The 18,686-nt window shown below is 45.0% G+C and overlaps 1 protein-coding gene across 1 annotated transcript in view; it reads right to left on the bottom strand.

The window, feature by feature from the left end:
- Nucleotides 1-18,686, bottom strand: part of LOC124718977 (corticotropin-releasing factor-binding protein) — a 1,088,124-nt gene that overhangs the window by 199,750 nt on the left and 869,688 nt on the right. The window contains exon 4 of the mRNA XM_047244648.1: nt 5,295-5,497. Within this exon, the coding sequence (XP_047100604.1) occupies nt 5,295-5,497 (203 nt within the window). The remainder of the gene's footprint in view (nt 1-5,294; nt 5,498-18,686) is intronic.

The raw sequence follows: 18,686 nt of genomic DNA, 5'->3' as shown, positions 1-18,686 counted from the left end.
GTCAGCTGTGGAGTTAGCTAATACAGGTGCGTTACCTTTACCAATTACATTCATTGATATCACGCAAACAAGGGAACAACTGACCATATAGCAAAGGACTGTGCGGTTCATCGGTATCTAAACTTAACAAACCGCTGCGAAGTACATGTCACAGGCTGCTCCCCACTGCACCAATTATTACGGTTTCTTCTCGTTCCACTCTTGCATAAAGCGCAGGGAGGAAAATGGATCTGATTGCGCTGTAATTAGACTAACAAGGAGAAGTCGCCAGCGGTGCGACCGGGTTTTTGAATCCCAGGTATGACACACTGCAGTCATTCAACCTGGTGGGTTCTCGTTCGCGAGTAATCGATAAAAAAAATTCAGAATTTAGTGTAATACTTAATAGCGTTAGAGAAAGTTACATGACCTAGTTCGAATCCGTGGCGTCCTGGACAGGAAAACAGCTTTGCACGCAGGTGGCTATGGATCCGTACATCAAAGGGTGCAATAAATTTTTTTGATTTTTAAATCTTTATCGAAATTACCTCGATCATCAATTTTAGTCAATTAATCGTTTTAAATGTAATTTTTTATTTCTATTCTTTTGTCACATCATTTTATCACTTTTTTTCATTTTTGCTTTATAGCATTCTTTTTCCAATCGGAATTTTTATGAATATGAATTCAATTATGTTTGCCTATTATAATATACAATTATCTGAAAAATCCGATCTGTCAGTTACAGACAAATAAGAAATAATCTATTTATATTTGTGCAATGGTGAGAAAAATGTAGTTTTGTTACCAGTTGCTCGGCCACTATTGACCAGACGTTTTCAATTGGTGAGAGATCTGTAGAATGTGCTGAACAGAGCAGCAGTCGAACATTTTCTGTATCCAGAAACGCCCGTACAGGACCTGCAATATGCGGCATGCGACATGCGGTCGTGCATTATCCTGCTGAAATGTAGGGTTTCGGAGGGATCGAATGAAGGGTAGAGCCACGGGTCGTAAAACATCTCAAATGTAACGTCCACTGTGCAAAGTGCCGTCGATGCGAACAAGAGGTGACCGAGACGTGTAACCAATGGCACCCCATACCATCACGCCGGGTGATACGCCAGTATGGCGATGACAAATACGCGCTTCCAATGTGCGTTCACCGCGATGTCGCCAAACACGGATGCGACCATGACGAAGCTGTAAACAGAACCTTGATTCATCCGAAAAAATGACGTTTTGCCATTCGTGCACCCAGGTTCGTCGTTGAGTACACCATCGCAGGCGCTCCTGTGGGTGATGCAGCCACGGTCTCCGAGCTGATAGTCCATGCTGCTGCAAACGTCGCCGAACTGTTCGTGCAGACGGTTGTTGTCTTGCAAATGCCCCATCTGCTGACTCAGGGATCGAGACCTGGCTGCACGATCCGTTACAGCCATGCGGATAAGATGCCTGTCATCTTGTCTGCTAGTGATACGAGGCCGTTGGGATCCAGCACGGCGTTCCGTATTACCCTCCTGAACCCACCGATTCCATATTCTGCTATCAGTCATTGGATCTCGACCAACGCGAGCAGCAGTGTCGCGATACGACAAACCGCAATCGCGATAGGCTACAATCCGACCTTCATCAAAGTTGGAAGCGTGATGGTAAGCATTTCTCCTCCTTACACGAGGCATCACAACAACGTTTCACCAGTCAACGCCGGTCAACAGCTGTTTGTGTATGAGCAATCGGTTGGAAACTTTCCTCATGTCAGCACGTTGTAGGTGTCGCCACCGGCGCCAACCTTGTGTGAATACTCTGAAAAGCTAATCATTTGCATATCACAGCATCTTCTTTCTGTCGGTTAAATTTCGCGTCTGTAGCACGTCATCTTCGTGGTGTAGCATTTTTAATGGCCAGTGGTGTAGTTGCCAGAATTTCGACGTTGTTATACGACATACTGTGACCAGTGTCAATACAACAGTCTGCCACTGCCGACTTGTTAGGTTGTAAAAGTCGTGTGTGGCTCCGGTGTTCTGCACATCTTTGTTGGACAGTAAAAGTTGTTTGTCCAATGTAAGAAGGCCACATTCCCACGGAATTTTGTAAACTCCAGGTTTTCGGAGCATCTTTGACGAGTGCAGCTGTCTTGTGTCTGCTGAGAATCCGTCCTATTTTTGATGAGAGGCTACCGACATATGGCAGGAAGGCCATTGATTTAAAGCTTTCTTCGTCTTCTTCTGCTTTGTGACCTCTTTCTATTTTATTTTTAGTGCCCTCTGTATTTGCTGTGGGGAGTACCCATTGTCTTCAAAGACTCTTTGTAAGTGGGGAAGTTCATCTTGTAGATTGCTTTCGTCAGAAATAATATGCGCTCTATGGGTCAAAGTCATCTTCGTGGTGTAGCAATTTTAATGGCCAGTGATGTATTTCTCACAACTCTTTCTTGATGTTGTGATTTTTTTCGGGTACGTACAACATAATTTGTGTGTTTTGCTTTCTCCATAAAATTGTTGTGGAGCCACGACCAGCTTGCAAAGTGTATGGTTGACATCTTGGCTACACGGTTTCGTGGGGTCTGCGCCACACTCCAACCCTACCATCAGCTCTTAATAACTCAAATCGGGACTTATCTGACCAGGTCACGGTTTTCCAGCCGTCTATGGTGCAAGCAATATGGTCACGAGACCAGGAGAGGCGCTGCAGGCGATGTCGTGATGTTCGCAAAGGCACTGGCATCGGTCGTCTGCTGCCACAGCCCATTAACTCCAAATTTCGCCGCATTGTCCTGACAGATAGGTTCGTCGTACGTCCCACATTGACTTCTGCGATTATTTCGGCGCGTTGTGTTGCTTGTTTATTAGAATTGGCAACTCTAGCAAACGCCGCTGCTCTCGGTTGTTATGTGAAGGACGTCCGCTACTACGCTGCCTGTGGTTAAAGGTGATGCCTGAAATCTGGTATTCGCGGCACATTCTTGACGCTGTCGATCTCGGATTACTGACTTCTCTAACGAATTCCGAAATGAAATCTCCCATGCGTGTAACTCCAACTACCACTTCGCGTTCATAGTCTGTTGACTGCCGTCGAATGGCAATAATCACGTCGCGAAGCTTTTCACACGAATCACCTGAGTACAGGTATCAGCTCCGCCAATACAGTGCCCTTTAATGCCTTGTGTATGCGATACTACCGCCCTTTGTATACAGCGTGGTCCATTGATCGTGACCGCTCCAAATATCTCACGAAATAATCGACAAACGAAAAAACTAGAAAGAACGAAACTCGTCCAGCTTGAAGGGGGAAACCAGCTGGCGCTATGGTTAGCCCACTAGATGGCGCTGCCATAGGTCAAACGGATATCAACTGCGTTTTTTTAAATAGGAACCCCCATTTTTTATCACATATTCGTGTAGTACGTAAAGAAATATGAATGTTTTAGTTGGACCACTTTTTTCGATTTGTGATAGGTGGCGCTGTAATAGTCACAAACATGGCTTGCAATTTTAGACGAACAGTTGGTAACAGGTAGGTTTTTTAAATTAAAATACAGAACGTAGCTAAGTTTGACCATTTTATTTCGGTTGTTCCAGTGTGATACATGTACCTATGTGAACTTATCATTTCTGAGAACGCTTGCCGTTACAGCGTGATTACCTGTAAATACCACATTAATGCAATAAATGCTCAAAATGATGTTCGTCAACCTCAATGCATTTGGCAATACGTGTAACGACATTCCTCTCAACAGCTAGTAGTTCGCCTTCCGTAATGTTCGCACATGCACTGACAATGCGCTGACGCATGTAGTCAGGCGTTGTCGGTGGATCACGATAGCAAATATCCTTCAACTTTCCCCACAGAAAGAAATCCGGGGACGTCAGATCCGGTGAACATGCTGGCCATGGTATAGTGCTTCGATGACCAATCCACCTGTCATGAAATATGCTATTCCATACCGCTTCAACCACACGCGAGCTATGTGCCGGACATCCATCATGTTGCAAGTACATCGCCAATCTGTTATGCAGTGAAATATCTTGTAGTAACATCTGTAGGACATTACGTAGGAAGTCAGCATACATTGCACCATTTAGATTGCCATCCATAAAATGTGGGCAAGTTATCCTTCCTCCCATAATGCCGCACCATACATTAACCTGCCAAGTTCGCTGATGTTCCACTTGTCGCACCCATCGTGGATTTTCCGTTGCCCAATAGTGGATATTATGCCGGTTTACGTTACCGCTGTTGCTGAATGACGCTTAGTCGCTAAATAGAAACCGTGCAAAAAAATCTGTCATCGTCCCGTAATTTCTCTTGTGCCCAGTGACAGAACTGTACACGACGTTCAAAGTCGTCCCCATGCAATTCCTGGTGCATAGAAATATGGTACGGGTGCAATCGATGTTGATGTAGCATTCTCAACACGGACGTTTTTGAGATTCCCGACTCTCGCGCAGTTTGTCTGCTATTGATGTGCGGATTAGCCGTGACAGCAGCTAAAACACCTACTTGGGCATCATCATTTGTTGCAGGTCGTGGTTGACGTTTCACATGTGGCTGAACACTTCCTGTTTCCTTAAATAACGTAACTATCCGGCGAACGGTCTGGAGACTTGGATGATGTCGTCCAGGATACCGAGCAGCATACATAGCACACGACCGTTGGGCATTTTGATCACAATAGCCATACATCAACACGATATCGACCTTTTCCGCAATTGGTAAACGGTCCATTTTAACACGGGTAATGTATCACGAAGCAAATACCGTCCGCACTGGCGGAATGTTACGTGATACCACGTGCTTGTGCGTTTGTCACTATTACAGCGTCATCCTTCACAAAGCGAAAAAAGTGGTCCAACTAAAACATTCATATTTATTTACGTACTACACGAATACGTAATAAAAAATTGGGGTTGCTATTTTAAAAAACGCAGTTGATATCCGTTTGACCTATGGTAGCGCCATCTAGCAGTCCAACCATAGCGCCATCTGGTTTCTCCCTTCAAGCCAGACGAGTTTCGTTCTTTGTAGTTTTTTCGTTTGATGCTTATTTCGTGAGATATTTGGCCGGATCACTATCAATGGACCACCCTGTATGTGCATGTAGCTACTCCATGACTTTCATCAATTCAGTGTATTCTTGTCATAGTTGAAGTCGCAGAAAATCTAGAGCCAATACTGTTCACAGTGGGACAGCATTGTGGCCTAACTAAATTTAACAACTTTTGAGTAGAGATGTAACAAACTTTCCAGAACCGCGCGGCGCAGCTGTGCGTAGTTAACTGTATTGTGCTGTACGTCGTGTTGCGTGTACTCACCGAGACGAGTCCGCCGGTCTCGCAGGGAACGTCCAGGAAGTCAAAGTGCACCTCGATGGCCCTGTCGGGGTCTGCCAGCAGGTAGACGCCGCACACCGGCACCTCGGGGGCAGCGCCTGGCGTCAGGACGCCGTGCGGGGGCGGCGGGGGCGGGCCCGCCTTGTAGAAGAACTGGCCTCCCTCCGAAGTCACCGTTACGCAGTCTGCAGGCACACAGAGCAAACAGCGCTGTCAGCAAAACGTCTCAGCCTCTAGTGTGTAAACCCCAACTCCACAGGAAACTTTATCTCATATAATGATAGAAGCTGAAGAAATAAACTAAAATTTGTGTCACGGCCGGACTTGAATACGGCTCCCCTTCTTGCTACATAGAGGTGCTAGCCATTACACCACCGTGACGGCAGGGTTTTATTCCAGTACCAGAGAGCCTCGGCAATACTGCCGATTTCATCATCATCATCATCTTAGATAGTTTCCCGCCTCTGGCCGGGTCTGTATGGAACATAGGCCTCTTCCATTGTCTTCTGTCTTGCCACCATCTCTCCGTTTTCACCTCGGTCCAGTCTTCTCCTTTCTTCTGGACGCATTCCTCTACTCCTTTCAGCCATCTGTCTCTCTGTCTTCCTCTTAGTCTCTTTCCTTCCAGTTCCATCTCGTGTGTCTGCCTGGGTATCCTCTTCTCCTCCATTCTCTTAACGTGTCCATACCTTCTCAGCCTTGATTTCTCTGTCTCGCATGACACCTTTGTGATATGGAATCATGCTGAAGAGGAACTGAGTGATTTTTTGGTGCACATAAACAGTTTCAATCCAAAGATACAATTCACCATGGAGAAAGAGAGTAATGGACAACTAAATGTTTTGGATGTATTGGTTGTTAAACGGGCAGATGGGACTGTAGGGCGCAAGGTATATAGGAAAGACACACACACACCGATCGTTAACTACATAAGGATTCGTATCATCATCCTAGGCAGAAGAGAGGAGTCATAAAAACTTTAGTGGACAGAGCTAATAACATCTGTGTGCCAATTTACTTGCAAGATCAATTAAGCCATTTGCGAACAGCTTTCAAGAGAAATGGGTACACTGACAAGGAAATAGATCGAGCACTCCACCCTAGAAGAAAAGTGTCCGAAAATACACGACAACAACAACCGTCGGCTGGAAAAGTTTTTCTTCCATTTATTCATAACATCACGGACCGTATTGTTAAAGTTTTGGCGAAGTTTCGAGTGGAGACAATCTTTCGACCTACCAAGAAAATTAGTGAAAGTGTAAGATAGCTGAAAGATGCACGACACCCCTTAGCTACCCCAGGTCTGTATAAAATTCCGTGTAGCTGGAGCATGGTTTATATTGGAACAACTAGATGGAGTGTTAATACCCGCCTAACAGAACACAAAAGGAACTATAGATTGGGACAGATTGACAAATCAGCTGTAGCGGATCACGTTTTCAAAGACGGTGATCACGAAATAAAATTTAGTGAGACAAACGTGATAGCTAGGACCTCACATTATTATACCCGCATGTATAGAGAAGCTATAGAAATCTACAAGCACGGAAATAATTTTAATAGAAAAGAAGGAGGACTAAAATTAGACAAGATATGGCGGTCGACCTTGTACCAACGAAGTGACAATCGATTACCTGTAATCGAGAGAGATGGCACTAGCCAGAGATAGTTTTAAAGTCGAAAGCACGTGACGAGTGGTGGCGCCATCTAAGCGCTCTATATAAGCGGGACCTCCAGCGCCTAGCAGCCAGTCGCCAACTCACCTCGTAAGATGTTGCCCGCATTAGCAACGAAACGTCAGGAAGGAGAAGTAGTTTTATATATGGACCACGGCAATTCAGCCCGGAAGTTTTAGTTGATGCCGTTTATCTTTGTCACTCCAATACTGTTTCTCAAAAATTTCATCTCTCTAGCTTGTACTTTGCTTTTCTCTCTTCCTTTCATAACCCAGGCTTCTGATACATATGTCAGGATCGGGACATAATATGAACGGTATATAATTTTTTTACTGATTTGGGGTCCATCCTTGCTCCATACCAGGCTTCTGGCACTCTTCCGAAATGCTTCTGCTTTTCTGCCCCGCTAGTTTATTTCTCTGTCGTTTTTTCAAACTTCCTGTATCAGGCTTTCTAGGTACTTGAAACTCTCCACTCTTCTCAATCGTTCTCCACCAATTGTTATTCCCGTTGTTCCTCTCTCCTTCTTTCTTGTTGTGATAATCACGCCACTGCCGATTTAATGAGGGGGAAGAGGTTGAAGTGGTGAACTTAAGTCCGTGTTAGGGAGGGCGGTGGACTAGTGTCATCCGTTCAGCTGTACAATCTATACCGCTCTGGTGCTGTAATGGATAGAACATCTGCCGGGTAACCAGGATACCTGGGTTCAATTCCTGTCTGTACCACGAATTTCAATTAATTTCCTCAGTTTCTGTTATTATCGAAGATTAAGTTGAGACTCATATGTCTCAAGGAAAATGTAATTCCATCAGATACACAGAAAACATCGTTCAGGGATGTTTCCTGAATCTCTGTTAGGGAGACCGGAAAGTAATGCATTTAATGCATTAAATTTAAACAAATAAATTGATAACAAGTATTTATTTTCATTCAGTCATGCAATCACGCTCGTTATCGGCAACCTTTTGCCATCTAGTGTGCAAATTTTCAATACTAGATCGATAAAAATCAGTTAGTGTCTGAGCAAAATATCTGTAAATGGCTTTTTTTATATCCTCCACCTTTTCTTGACACTTAGAGAATGCTGTAGCGAGCGGAATAAGGGGAAACACACGTGAGTTTCAGAGTGCAACCAGGGGTCTAGCTAGTAAAGTGACTGTGCGTGCGGAGTGAACAAGAATGGGGTACAAGCTACAGGAGGTCTTCACAAGATATACATTTATGTCGTCAGTGCTAAGCAACACTTGAGGTGACGTAAAGAGCGATACAGCTAGGCAGTGGATGACTGGAAAAGATTCGTTCACAGCGATGTTGTCTGTAATACAACACACAGTCGCCATTAATTTTTATTTTATAATTGTTGTTGCCTACTTTTTCCCAAATAAACAGATACTCGTCTGCATTCAGCTTCTTCTTTCTTCTCGCAGACAAATTAAACTGCTTGTCTGGAACCAAGGTACCATAGGGAACCTTGGCTATTACTCCTGTACTCTCTGCTATACTCAAAGTTCACAGCAGTCTGCATGCTTCCCCCATACTACAGCCAAAGTCAACCAGGTACTGCCTCCAAATACAGCACTAACATCAAATGTGAACTGCATTCTCAGTCCACGAAAGACATTTGGATCACCAATAAGCTGCTGCTGCTGCTGCGGCAATCCGATGAGACGGTTTGGGTTTCTCGAATGGTTGGAGAATATTAACTGTCATCATGTGTAGTGGCAACTGTGAAGCACGGGGAGGGAGTGTTACGGTGTGTTCGTGTCAGGCATACCACTCCTTCCTCCCCCTCTCCTTGCCCTGCTGCGATTAATAAAACGGTACACCCGGGAGAATACGAACATATTTTTCAGGACAATGCAGTGCGTAAGGTAGAGGAACAGTCCGGAGATATTTATATAAATGATATGCCTTCTAGTATTACAGGTGATTCAAAAATATTTCTGTTTGCTGATGTCACCAGCTTGGTAGTGAAGGATCTTGTGTGTCATATTGAAACAGTATCAAATAATGTAGTTCATGAAATAAGTTCGTGGCTTGTGGAAAATAATTTGATGCTAATTCACAGTAAGACTCAGTTTTTACAGTTTCTAACTCACAATTCAACAAGAACCGATATTTTGATCAGACAGAATGGGCATATTATAAGCGAGACGGAACAGTCAAGTTCCTAGGCGTTCGGATAGATAGTAAGCTGTTGTGGAAAGCCCATGTCCAGGATCTTGTTCAGAAACTAAACGCTGCTTTATTTACCATTAGAACAGTATCTGAAATAAGTGACAGTTCAACACGAAAAGTAGTCTACTTCGCATATTTTCATACGCTTATGTCGTATGGAATTATTTTTTGGGGTAATTCTTCTGATTCAAAAAGGGTATTTTCGGCTCAAAAACGGGCTGTTCGAGTTATATGTGGTGTAAGTTCGAGAACCTCTTGTCGACCCCTATTCAAAGTCTGGGAATTCTGACACTGCCCTCACAGTACATATTTTCTTTAATGTCGTTTGTTGTTAGCAATATTAGCAATATTAGCCTATTCCCAAGAGTTAGCAGCTTTCACTCAGTTAATACTAGGCAGAAATCAAATCTGTATGTGGAATGCACTTCTTTGACTCTTGTGCAGAAAGGAGCTCAGTATTCTGCTGCATCGATTTTCAATAAGCTAGCACAAGAACTCAAAAATCTTAGCAGTAGCCCAAAGTCTTATGTCTAAACTGAAGAGTTTCCTCATGGCTCACTCCTTCTATTCTGTCGAGGAGCTCCTGGAAGAGCTAAAAAATTAAGCAAATTCCAGGGTTACATTGTTGATTTTCTTTATTTAAACTTACGACTTGTCGCCGGAATATGTTTTTTATATTTCATTTTTTCTGTTTCTACTATCGTCTTATAATTTTATGTATTGACTCGTTCCATGACCATGGAGATTTCTCCTTAATTTGGTCCCACGGAACAATAAATAAATAAAATTAAAAAAATTGTATCAGTCGAACAATGCTCCCTATCATAAAGCAGCGTCTGTGAGGCGGCGGATGGTGGACAGTAACATTCGTGAGATGGACTGGCATGCCCAGAACGCCGACCTGAACGCAGTGGAACACCTTTGAGTTCAAATGGCTCTGAGCACTGTGGAACTTATCATCCGAGGTCATCAGTCCACTAGAACTTAGAACTACTTAAACCTAACTAACCTAAGGACATCACACACATCCATGCCAGAGGCAGGATTCGAACCTGCGACCGTAGCAGCAGCGCGGTTCCAGACTGAAGCGAATGGAACACCTTTGGGATAAGACAGACCGTCGACTTCCCACCAGACCTTAGCGTGCTAGATCGTTACATCTCTGGTTTCGGCTCTTGAGGAACAATGGGCCGCCATTTCTCCACAGACATCCAAGGTGCTTCACTGAAAGTGTCCACAGCAGAGTTGACAACGTTATAAAGGCGAAGTGTGGACATATCTGTATTAGTGTCCACAAAAAGTGTCCGGATACTTCTGATCATGTAGAGCAGTGGTTCGCAACAGGTGGTCCGCGGACCCCTAGGGGTCCGCGAGCTATGCCAGCAGGGTCCGCAGGATGCTATTAGAATAAAAAATATATTAAATATATTTCGTATGGTAACAGATTTTTTGTTTTGGCCGCTTCCTGCATGAGCAGTTTCAAGCTCAATATTTTTTCAATAATGAATATGTCAATGTTTTCTCTAAGTAGCAAAAATAGAAAACATATTAAAAGACTCTTAATTTGGCTTTTTTAGGTACTTGATACTGTGATATGACAAGGTACCAATCATGCTCTATGAGGGGGTCCTCGAGAAAATTTTGTTGGGAACCCCTGATGTAGGATTTTACATCAGTAGTAGTAGTAGTAGTAGTAGTACAGGCTGTCTGGAAAGTAGGGACGAATATTAAAGTGCTACAGAACATAGAAAATTTATTGAAAATGTAATGTTCTTCTTACAAATACCTTAAGTCACTTCTCATTTCTCTCATTTACTTATGAAAACTTATATCTTCCATACGACCACCCAACGCCGCGCGGCAATGAGCAATGGGTTCATTGAAGTTCCCGATGATGCGTTCACAACCATCTGGTGAGATGCCGTTAATAACCCTTTTAATTTCATCCTTCAATTGGTGTACTGTTTGTGGTTTGTTCACGTACACTTTTGATTTCACAAATCCACACAAAAAAAGTCACAAGGTTTAATATTGCATGACTGACAGGCCAAAAAGATATTTTTTGAGGAGATTTTTCATTGAGCAGAGCAATCGTTTTACGCGATGTGTGACATGTCGCTCCATCTTGTTGACACCAAAAATCGACACTGTCGTCAATATGAGGGAAAAACCTATCAGAAAGTAAGTTTTGGTAACGGTCGTCGTTCACAGTGACGGCAGCTCCCTCATCATTTTTAAAAACGTACGGGTTCAAATGGTTCTGAGCACTATGGGACTTAACATCTGAGGTCACCAGTCCCCTAGAACTTAGAACTACGTAAACCTAACTAACCTAAGGACATCACACACACCCATGCCCGAGGCAGGATTCGAACCTGCGACCGAAAACGTACGGGCCGATGACTCCTGCTGCCTAGAACCCAAACCACACAGTCGTGCGTTGAGGATGCACTCACCTTCTACAGTCACTCGCGGATTTCTTTTACCCCCTATTCTACAGTTCTGCTTATTGATGTACCCACTGAGGTGGAAATGCACCTCATCTGAAAAAAATTGTTGTTTTTGTGAACTTCTCGTTCTCCGCTTGTCGAGCCAAGATCCAATGAGCAGATCCGATGTCTCTTTCCATGACCTGCAGGCTTCGGCTCTTGTGTAAGCAGAATCTTGTCCGCATGCATTTTCAGATCTTTTGAAAGGATTTCATGCAGTGAACTTGGTGATAAATTTAATTGTTGAGTTCGTCGGCGAGCCATTTTCTGGGGCTGACGGTCACATTGTCACGCACGACAGCCATGTTTTCTTGTTCGGTCGGCCTGTTTTCCTTTTCTTATTTTTTAACCTCTAAAACAGAATCCGTGGTCTCAAACTTCCGGATCAACTTCCGAACTAATGGTTCGGTTGGAGCAGTATTACCTCCGATAGTTTGGTAGTGGTAAGTTCATAGGTCCCTAAGCCTACAGACTACTTAATCTAACTTACACTAACTTACGCTATGGACAACACACACACACACACACACACACACACACACACACACACACACACACATGCCCGAGGGAGGACTCGAACCTACGACGGGGAAGCCGCACGGACCGTGACAAGGCGCCACAGATCGGGGGAATTACCTCCGAGTGTCAAACGCAGTTCACGAACGGTTGCCGTGGGGCTTTCATTGTTTTTGTAATAACTTTTTATCTCTTGGATATGTTGCTTAGTTGTCATCTGTTCCATGGCGAAAAAAATGTACATCAAACAACAATGTTCACCACAGAAAAGCTATCAGGCTACTAATGGGATCGATCGCAGATAACAAACACGAAAAAACCACGCCAGCCAACCGTCATGCGACAAAATGGCGCAAAATTCAAATTCGTTGGTACTAGTAGTAGTAGTTGGGGTTTTCACTCCGAAGTCCTGTTTGACACAGCTGTCCATGCTACTCTGTCCTGTGCGTGCCTCTTCGTCTCCGAATAACTGCTGCCACTTACATCCTTTTAATATATTCTTCCTGTATTCAACTACGATATTTACGTTCCGCACTTCCTTCCATCACAAAACTGAAGTTACCTTCGTCTCTCAGAATGTGTCCTATCAACCGTTGCCTTCTTTTAGTCAAGAGGATTCACAAATTTGTTTTCCTGTTCTCAATTCTATGCAGTTCACCCTCATTATTTACTCAATCTACCCATCTAATCTCCAGCATCTTTCTGCTGCACGCCGTTTCAGAAGCTGTATTCTCTTCTTAACTGAGATCTCCATCGTTTACGTTTCACTTTACATTTCTAATCTCCAAAAACTTGAAGAAAAGCCTTCCCAATACTTAAATTTCTTTCCCCTGTTAGGAATTCCTTTCTTTTTATTTTTTTAATGCTTTCTTTGATGCAGTCAATCTGCATTTTCTATCGTCTACTTCGGTTCTCATCGGTCATTTTGGTCCCCGAACAGAAAACTGATCTATTTTTACTCTCATTCCTAAACTAATTCGCAAGGCAGCGCCTGATTTCTTTCGACTACACTCCCATAAGCTTGTTCTAGATTTGCTGAAGTTTGTCCTATAATCTCTCTTCAACAGACTATCTACTGCATATGTATTCGGCCAACTTCAAAGTTTTTATTTCTTCTCCTAATTTTAATTCCATTTCTAAATTTCTCCTTTATTTTCTTACGTGCTCACTGTACAGACTGAATAACATTGGGAATACTCTGGAAATCCGTCTCAGTCCCTTTGCAACTACCGCTTCCCTTTCATCTCCTTCGGCTCTTATAACTATAGAGTTTCATTTCTGTGCAAATTGTGAATATCCTTTCACTCTCTTGGTTTACTCCTAGTGCTTTAAGAATTCCGAAGAGATAACCTACGGACTATTTACATTGATGCGCCAAAGATCCTACAAGAACAGGACCAAAGACGACTGAAGAGAATCGTTCAACGTTGCAGAAATGCAACCCTTCCGCAAATTGCTACAGATTTCAATGCTGTGCCATCAACAAATGGCAGTTTGTGAACCATTCAAGGAAATATCATCCATACGGGCTTTCGGCACCAAAGACCCACTCGTGTACCCATGATGACTGCACGACACACAGCTTTATGCCCCGCCTGGACCCGTCAGCACCGACTTTGGACTGTTGATGACAGGAAAGATGTTGCCTGATCGGGGGAGTCTCATTTCAAATTGTATCGATCGGATGGACGTGTGTGGGTATGGAGAGAACCTCATGAATCCATGGACCCTGCATGTCAGCAGAGGACTCTTCAAGCTGGTAGAGGCTCAGTAATGGTGTGGTGCGTGTGCAGTTGGAGTGATGTGGGACCCTTGACAGGTCTAGATACGACTCTGACAGGTGTCACGTGCGTAAACATCCTGTCTGATCACCTGCATCCGTTCATATTCATTGTGCATTCCGTCGGAGTTGGGCAATTACAGCAGAACAATGCGACAACCCAGACGTGCAGAATTGCTACAGAATGTCTCCAGGAACACTCTTCTGAATTTAAACACTTCCACTGGTCACTGAACTCCGCAGACATGAACATTATTAAGCATATCTGGGATGCGTTGCAACGTGCTGTTCAGAAGAGATCTCCACCTCCTCGTACACTTACGGATTTATGGACAGCCATGCAGGATTCATTGTGTCATTTCCCTCCAGCACTACTTCAGACATTATTCGAGTCCATTCCACGTCGTGTTGCGGCTCTTCTGCGTGCTCGCGGGGTCGCTACACGCTATTAGGCATATGTATCAGTTCCTTTGGCTCTTGAGAGTACTAGGCTACACCAGAAGAACGTCCTATTAGCTTTGTACGTCCAATGTTTAGTCAAGAGCCGCACCAGTTTTTCCCTCTTTGGTGTCGTATCCACGTCTTTCAAAGTCAGGAATAACACTGACAAGGAGACAGCACGACCGTGGGGTCGGGGATTTGTCCGAAATTTTGTGTGGTGAAAGAGGACCCCTAACACTTCACGTGGTCAAAATATTAGGACGCACTACTCGGAAAATCCCGGGAAAAATCGATTCAAAGTTTCTTAGGTGCCTTATGAGTATAAAATGTTAGTCCACTGCCGACCCGCCGTCTGGCCTACATGGTTAGCGCTCGGACCCTTACGCCAGTGGTCTCGGGCTCGATTCCTCCTCCGGCACTTTTTTTTTCTTCTGTTGCTTGCAAAATTGAAGCGAATTGTTACAGAAGAGTCGTTTAATTAATTCCCGGGAAGGTTGTATAAAAATTCCTTCTGTAATTCACTATCAATTATAGTCACCAATATTCCGAGATTTGCCTCAATATGCCTGATTTGCCTCAAAATTATCAGAAACTCAAAACATTTTCGTAAATGTCAATGGGGCATGTTTTTGTACAGATTTATTGCAAACGCCCTGTGACTGAAAAAAAATGCGCCTTTATATGTTGCGCAAGATGTGGCAAAAATTTTTGCTTTGTTTGTTTTTATGATAATTACCACTGCGGTTCTTGTTTATAATTGTTATACGTATAAAAACTAAATGTTTCACAATCGACTTTGTTATTCTGATTAAAAACCCAATGTTTCCCCTCAAATAATTTACAATTAAAAATGGAAAACCCACAGTCATGAATTGTGTTGTTGGACAAAAAGAAAACAATTTTTATTCAGCAATGTAACTAATTCGTTAAAGATAATGTAGGTTTGGGAAACTTTCTGAATAATTGGTGGAATGACGAAAGACAATGAAACGGATGAAAAAAAAGTGCCGGAGGAGGAATGGAATCCGAGACCTCTGGCGTAAGACTCCGAGGCCTAAACATCTAGGCCAGACGGCGTCTCGGCAATGGACCTAAGAAACTTTGGATCGATTTTTCCCGGAATTTTCCTGGTAGTACGTCCGAATACTTTAACCACGTGAGGTGTTAGGGGTCCTATTTCACCACACAAAATTTCGGACAAATCCCCGACCCCACGGTCGTGCCGTCTCCTTGTGAGATGCGCCTACTTCGTATATGTGATCAGGACTTCGCACGTTCACCGGAACCGACTGTACTGCAGGGTAACTGTCTCTACCGACGTTGAAGACTCACTCTGCTCTCTCTCCCTCTCCCTCTCCCTCTCCCCCTCCACCCTCCCCCCTCTCTCTCTCCGCCGGCCGGTGTGGCCCTGCGGTTAAAGGCGCTTCAGTCTGGAACCGCGTGACCGCTACGGTCGCAGGTTCGAATCCTGCCTCAGGCATGGATGTGTGTGATGTCGTTAGGTTAATTAGGTTTAAATAGTTCTAAGTTCTAGGCGACTGATGACCTCAGAAGTTAAGTCGCATAGTGCTCAGAGCCATTTCTCTCTCTCTCTCTCTCTCTCTCCCCCCCCCCCCCCCCCCGCCCTTGATCCTGCTGTAACAAAAGAGGCAACTGCAGAACAGCAGTCAGGGAGGCAAAGGAACATCGACCTGTGAGTCTGAAAGACTGATGAGGAGCCTGTGCGACTGTTGGTACCCAAAAAGCAGCTTCCCACAACGGACCACGCTGCCGACATACTTGAGAAGTAGGAGTGGCCCTATTCCCTAGTAACTGTTTGGGCGGTATGGAAGAGCGTTTCTGGTTTTGCTGATAACACTTTCAAGCTACGTTGCGTGGCATTCCGAAAAGAGGAATATTCCAGAGATTTACCACATCCCAGGGGAAATATAGGAGCATGCGAACCAGTGTTGACGCTATGACGTATCACAGAAGGTAGGATGAAGTAAGGCAGAAAACCTATGACAGTGTTGACTTGGAATACATTCTTTGAAATTCTGAAGGTCGCAGCGATAAAATACAGGAAGGCAGAGTTTAAATACATCTTCTAGAGAAACCAGACGGCAGTTATAGGAATTGAAGGACATGAAAGGGAATCAGTGTTTGTCGAAGGGAGTGGTAGAGGACTGCAGCCTCTCCTCACACCAGTGAAGTTATTCAATAAATACGCTACTGGCCATTAAAATTGCTACACCAAGAAGAAATTCAGATGATAAACTGGTATTCATTGGACAAATATATTATACTAGAACTGACATGTGATTACATTTTCACGCAATTTGGGTGCATAGATCCTGCGAAATCAGCACCAGAACAACCACCTCTGGCCGTAATAACGGCCTTGATACGCCTGGGCATTGAGTCAAACAGAGCTTGGATGGCGTGTACAGGTACAGCTGCCCATGCAGCTTCAACACGATACCACAGTCCATCAAAAGTACTGACTGGCGTATTGTGACGAGCCAGTTGCTCGGCCACCGTTGACCAGACGTTTTCAATTGGTGAGAGATCTGGAGAATGTGCTGGCCAGGGCAGCAGTCGAACATTTTCTGTATCCAGAAAGGCCCGTACAGGACCTGCAACATGCGGTAGTGCATTATCCTGCTGAAATGTAGGATTTCGCAGGGATCGAATGACGGGTAGTGCCACGGGTCGTAACACATCTGAAATGTAACGTCCACTGTTCAAAGCGCCGTCAGTGCGGACAAGAGGTGACCGAGACCATTTCTCCTCCTTACACGAGGAATCATGCCGGGTGATACGCCGGTATGGCGGTGACGAATACACGCTTCCAATGTGCGTTCACCGCGATGTCACCAAACACGGATGCGACGATCATGACGCTGTAAACAGAACCTGGATTCATCCGAAAAAATTACATTTTGCCATTCGTGCACCCAGGTTCGTCGTTGAGTACACCATCGCAGGCGCTCCTGTCTGTGATGCAGGGTCAAGGGTAACCGCAGCCGCGGTCTCCGAGCTGATAGTCCATGCTGCTGCAAACGTCGTCGAACTGTTCGTGGAGATGGTTGTTGTCTTGCAAACGTCCCCATCTGTTGACTCGGGGATCGAGACGTGGCTGCACGATCCGTTACAACCATGCGGATAAGATTGCCTGTCATCTCGATTGCTAGTGATACGAGGCCGTTGGGATCCAGCATGGCGTTCCGTATTATCCTCATGAACTCACCGATTCCATATTTTGCTAACAGCCATTGGATATTGACCAACTAGAGCAGCAATGTCGCGATACGATAAACCGCAATCGCGTTAGGCTACAATCCGACCTTTATCAAAGTCGGAAACGTGATGGTAGGCATTTCTCCTCCTTACACGAGGCATCACAACAACTTTTCACCTGGCAACGCCAGTCAAATGCTGTTTGTGTATGAGAAATCGGTTGGAAGCTTTCCTCATGTCAGCAAGTTGTAGGTGTCGCCACCGGCGCCAGGCTTGTGTGAATGCTCTGAAAAGCTAATCGTTTGCATATCACAGCGTCTTCTTCCTGTTGATTATACACTCCTGGAAATGGAAAAAAGAACACATTGACACCGGTGTGTCAGACCCACCATACTTGCTACGGACACTGCGAGAGGGCTGTACAAGCAATGATCACACGCACGGCACAGCGGACACACCAGGAACCGCGGTGTTGGCCGTCGAATGGCGCTAGCTGCGCAGCATTTGTGCACCGCCGCCGTCAGTGTCAGCCAGTTTGCCGTGGCATACGGAGCTCCATCGTAGTCTTTAACACTGGTAGCATGCCGCGACAGCGTGGACGTGCACCGTATGTGCAGTTGACGGACTTTGAGCGAGGGCGTATAGTGGGCATGCGGGAGGCTGGGTGGACGTACCGCCGAATTGCTCAACACGTGGGGCGTGAGGTCTCCACAGTACATCGATGTTGTCGCCAGTGGTCGGCGGAAGGTGCACGTGCCCGTCGACCTGGGACCGGACCACAGCGACGCATGGATGCACGCCAAGACCGTAGGATCCTACGCAGTGCCGTAGGGGACCGCACCGCCACTTCCCAGCAAATTAGGGACACTGTTGCTCCTGGGGTATCGGCGAGGACCATTCGCAACCGTCTCCATGAAGCTGGGCTACGGTCCCGCACACCGTTAGGCCGTCTTCCGCTCACGCCCCAACATCGTGCTGCCCGCCTCCAGTGGTGTCGCGACAGGCGTGAATGGAGGGACGAATGGAGACGTGTCGTCTTCAGCGATGAGAGTCGCTTCTGCCTTGGTGCCAATGA

Source organism: Schistocerca piceifrons, chromosome 10 (genome assembly GCF_021461385.2).
Source record: "Schistocerca piceifrons isolate TAMUIC-IGC-003096 chromosome 10, iqSchPice1.1, whole genome shotgun sequence".
NCBI classification, from domain to species: domain Eukaryota; kingdom Metazoa; phylum Arthropoda; class Insecta; order Orthoptera; family Acrididae; genus Schistocerca; species Schistocerca piceifrons.
The sequence above is the reverse complement of the archived record's forward strand: the minus strand, read 5'-3'. Positions and strand labels throughout refer to the sequence as shown.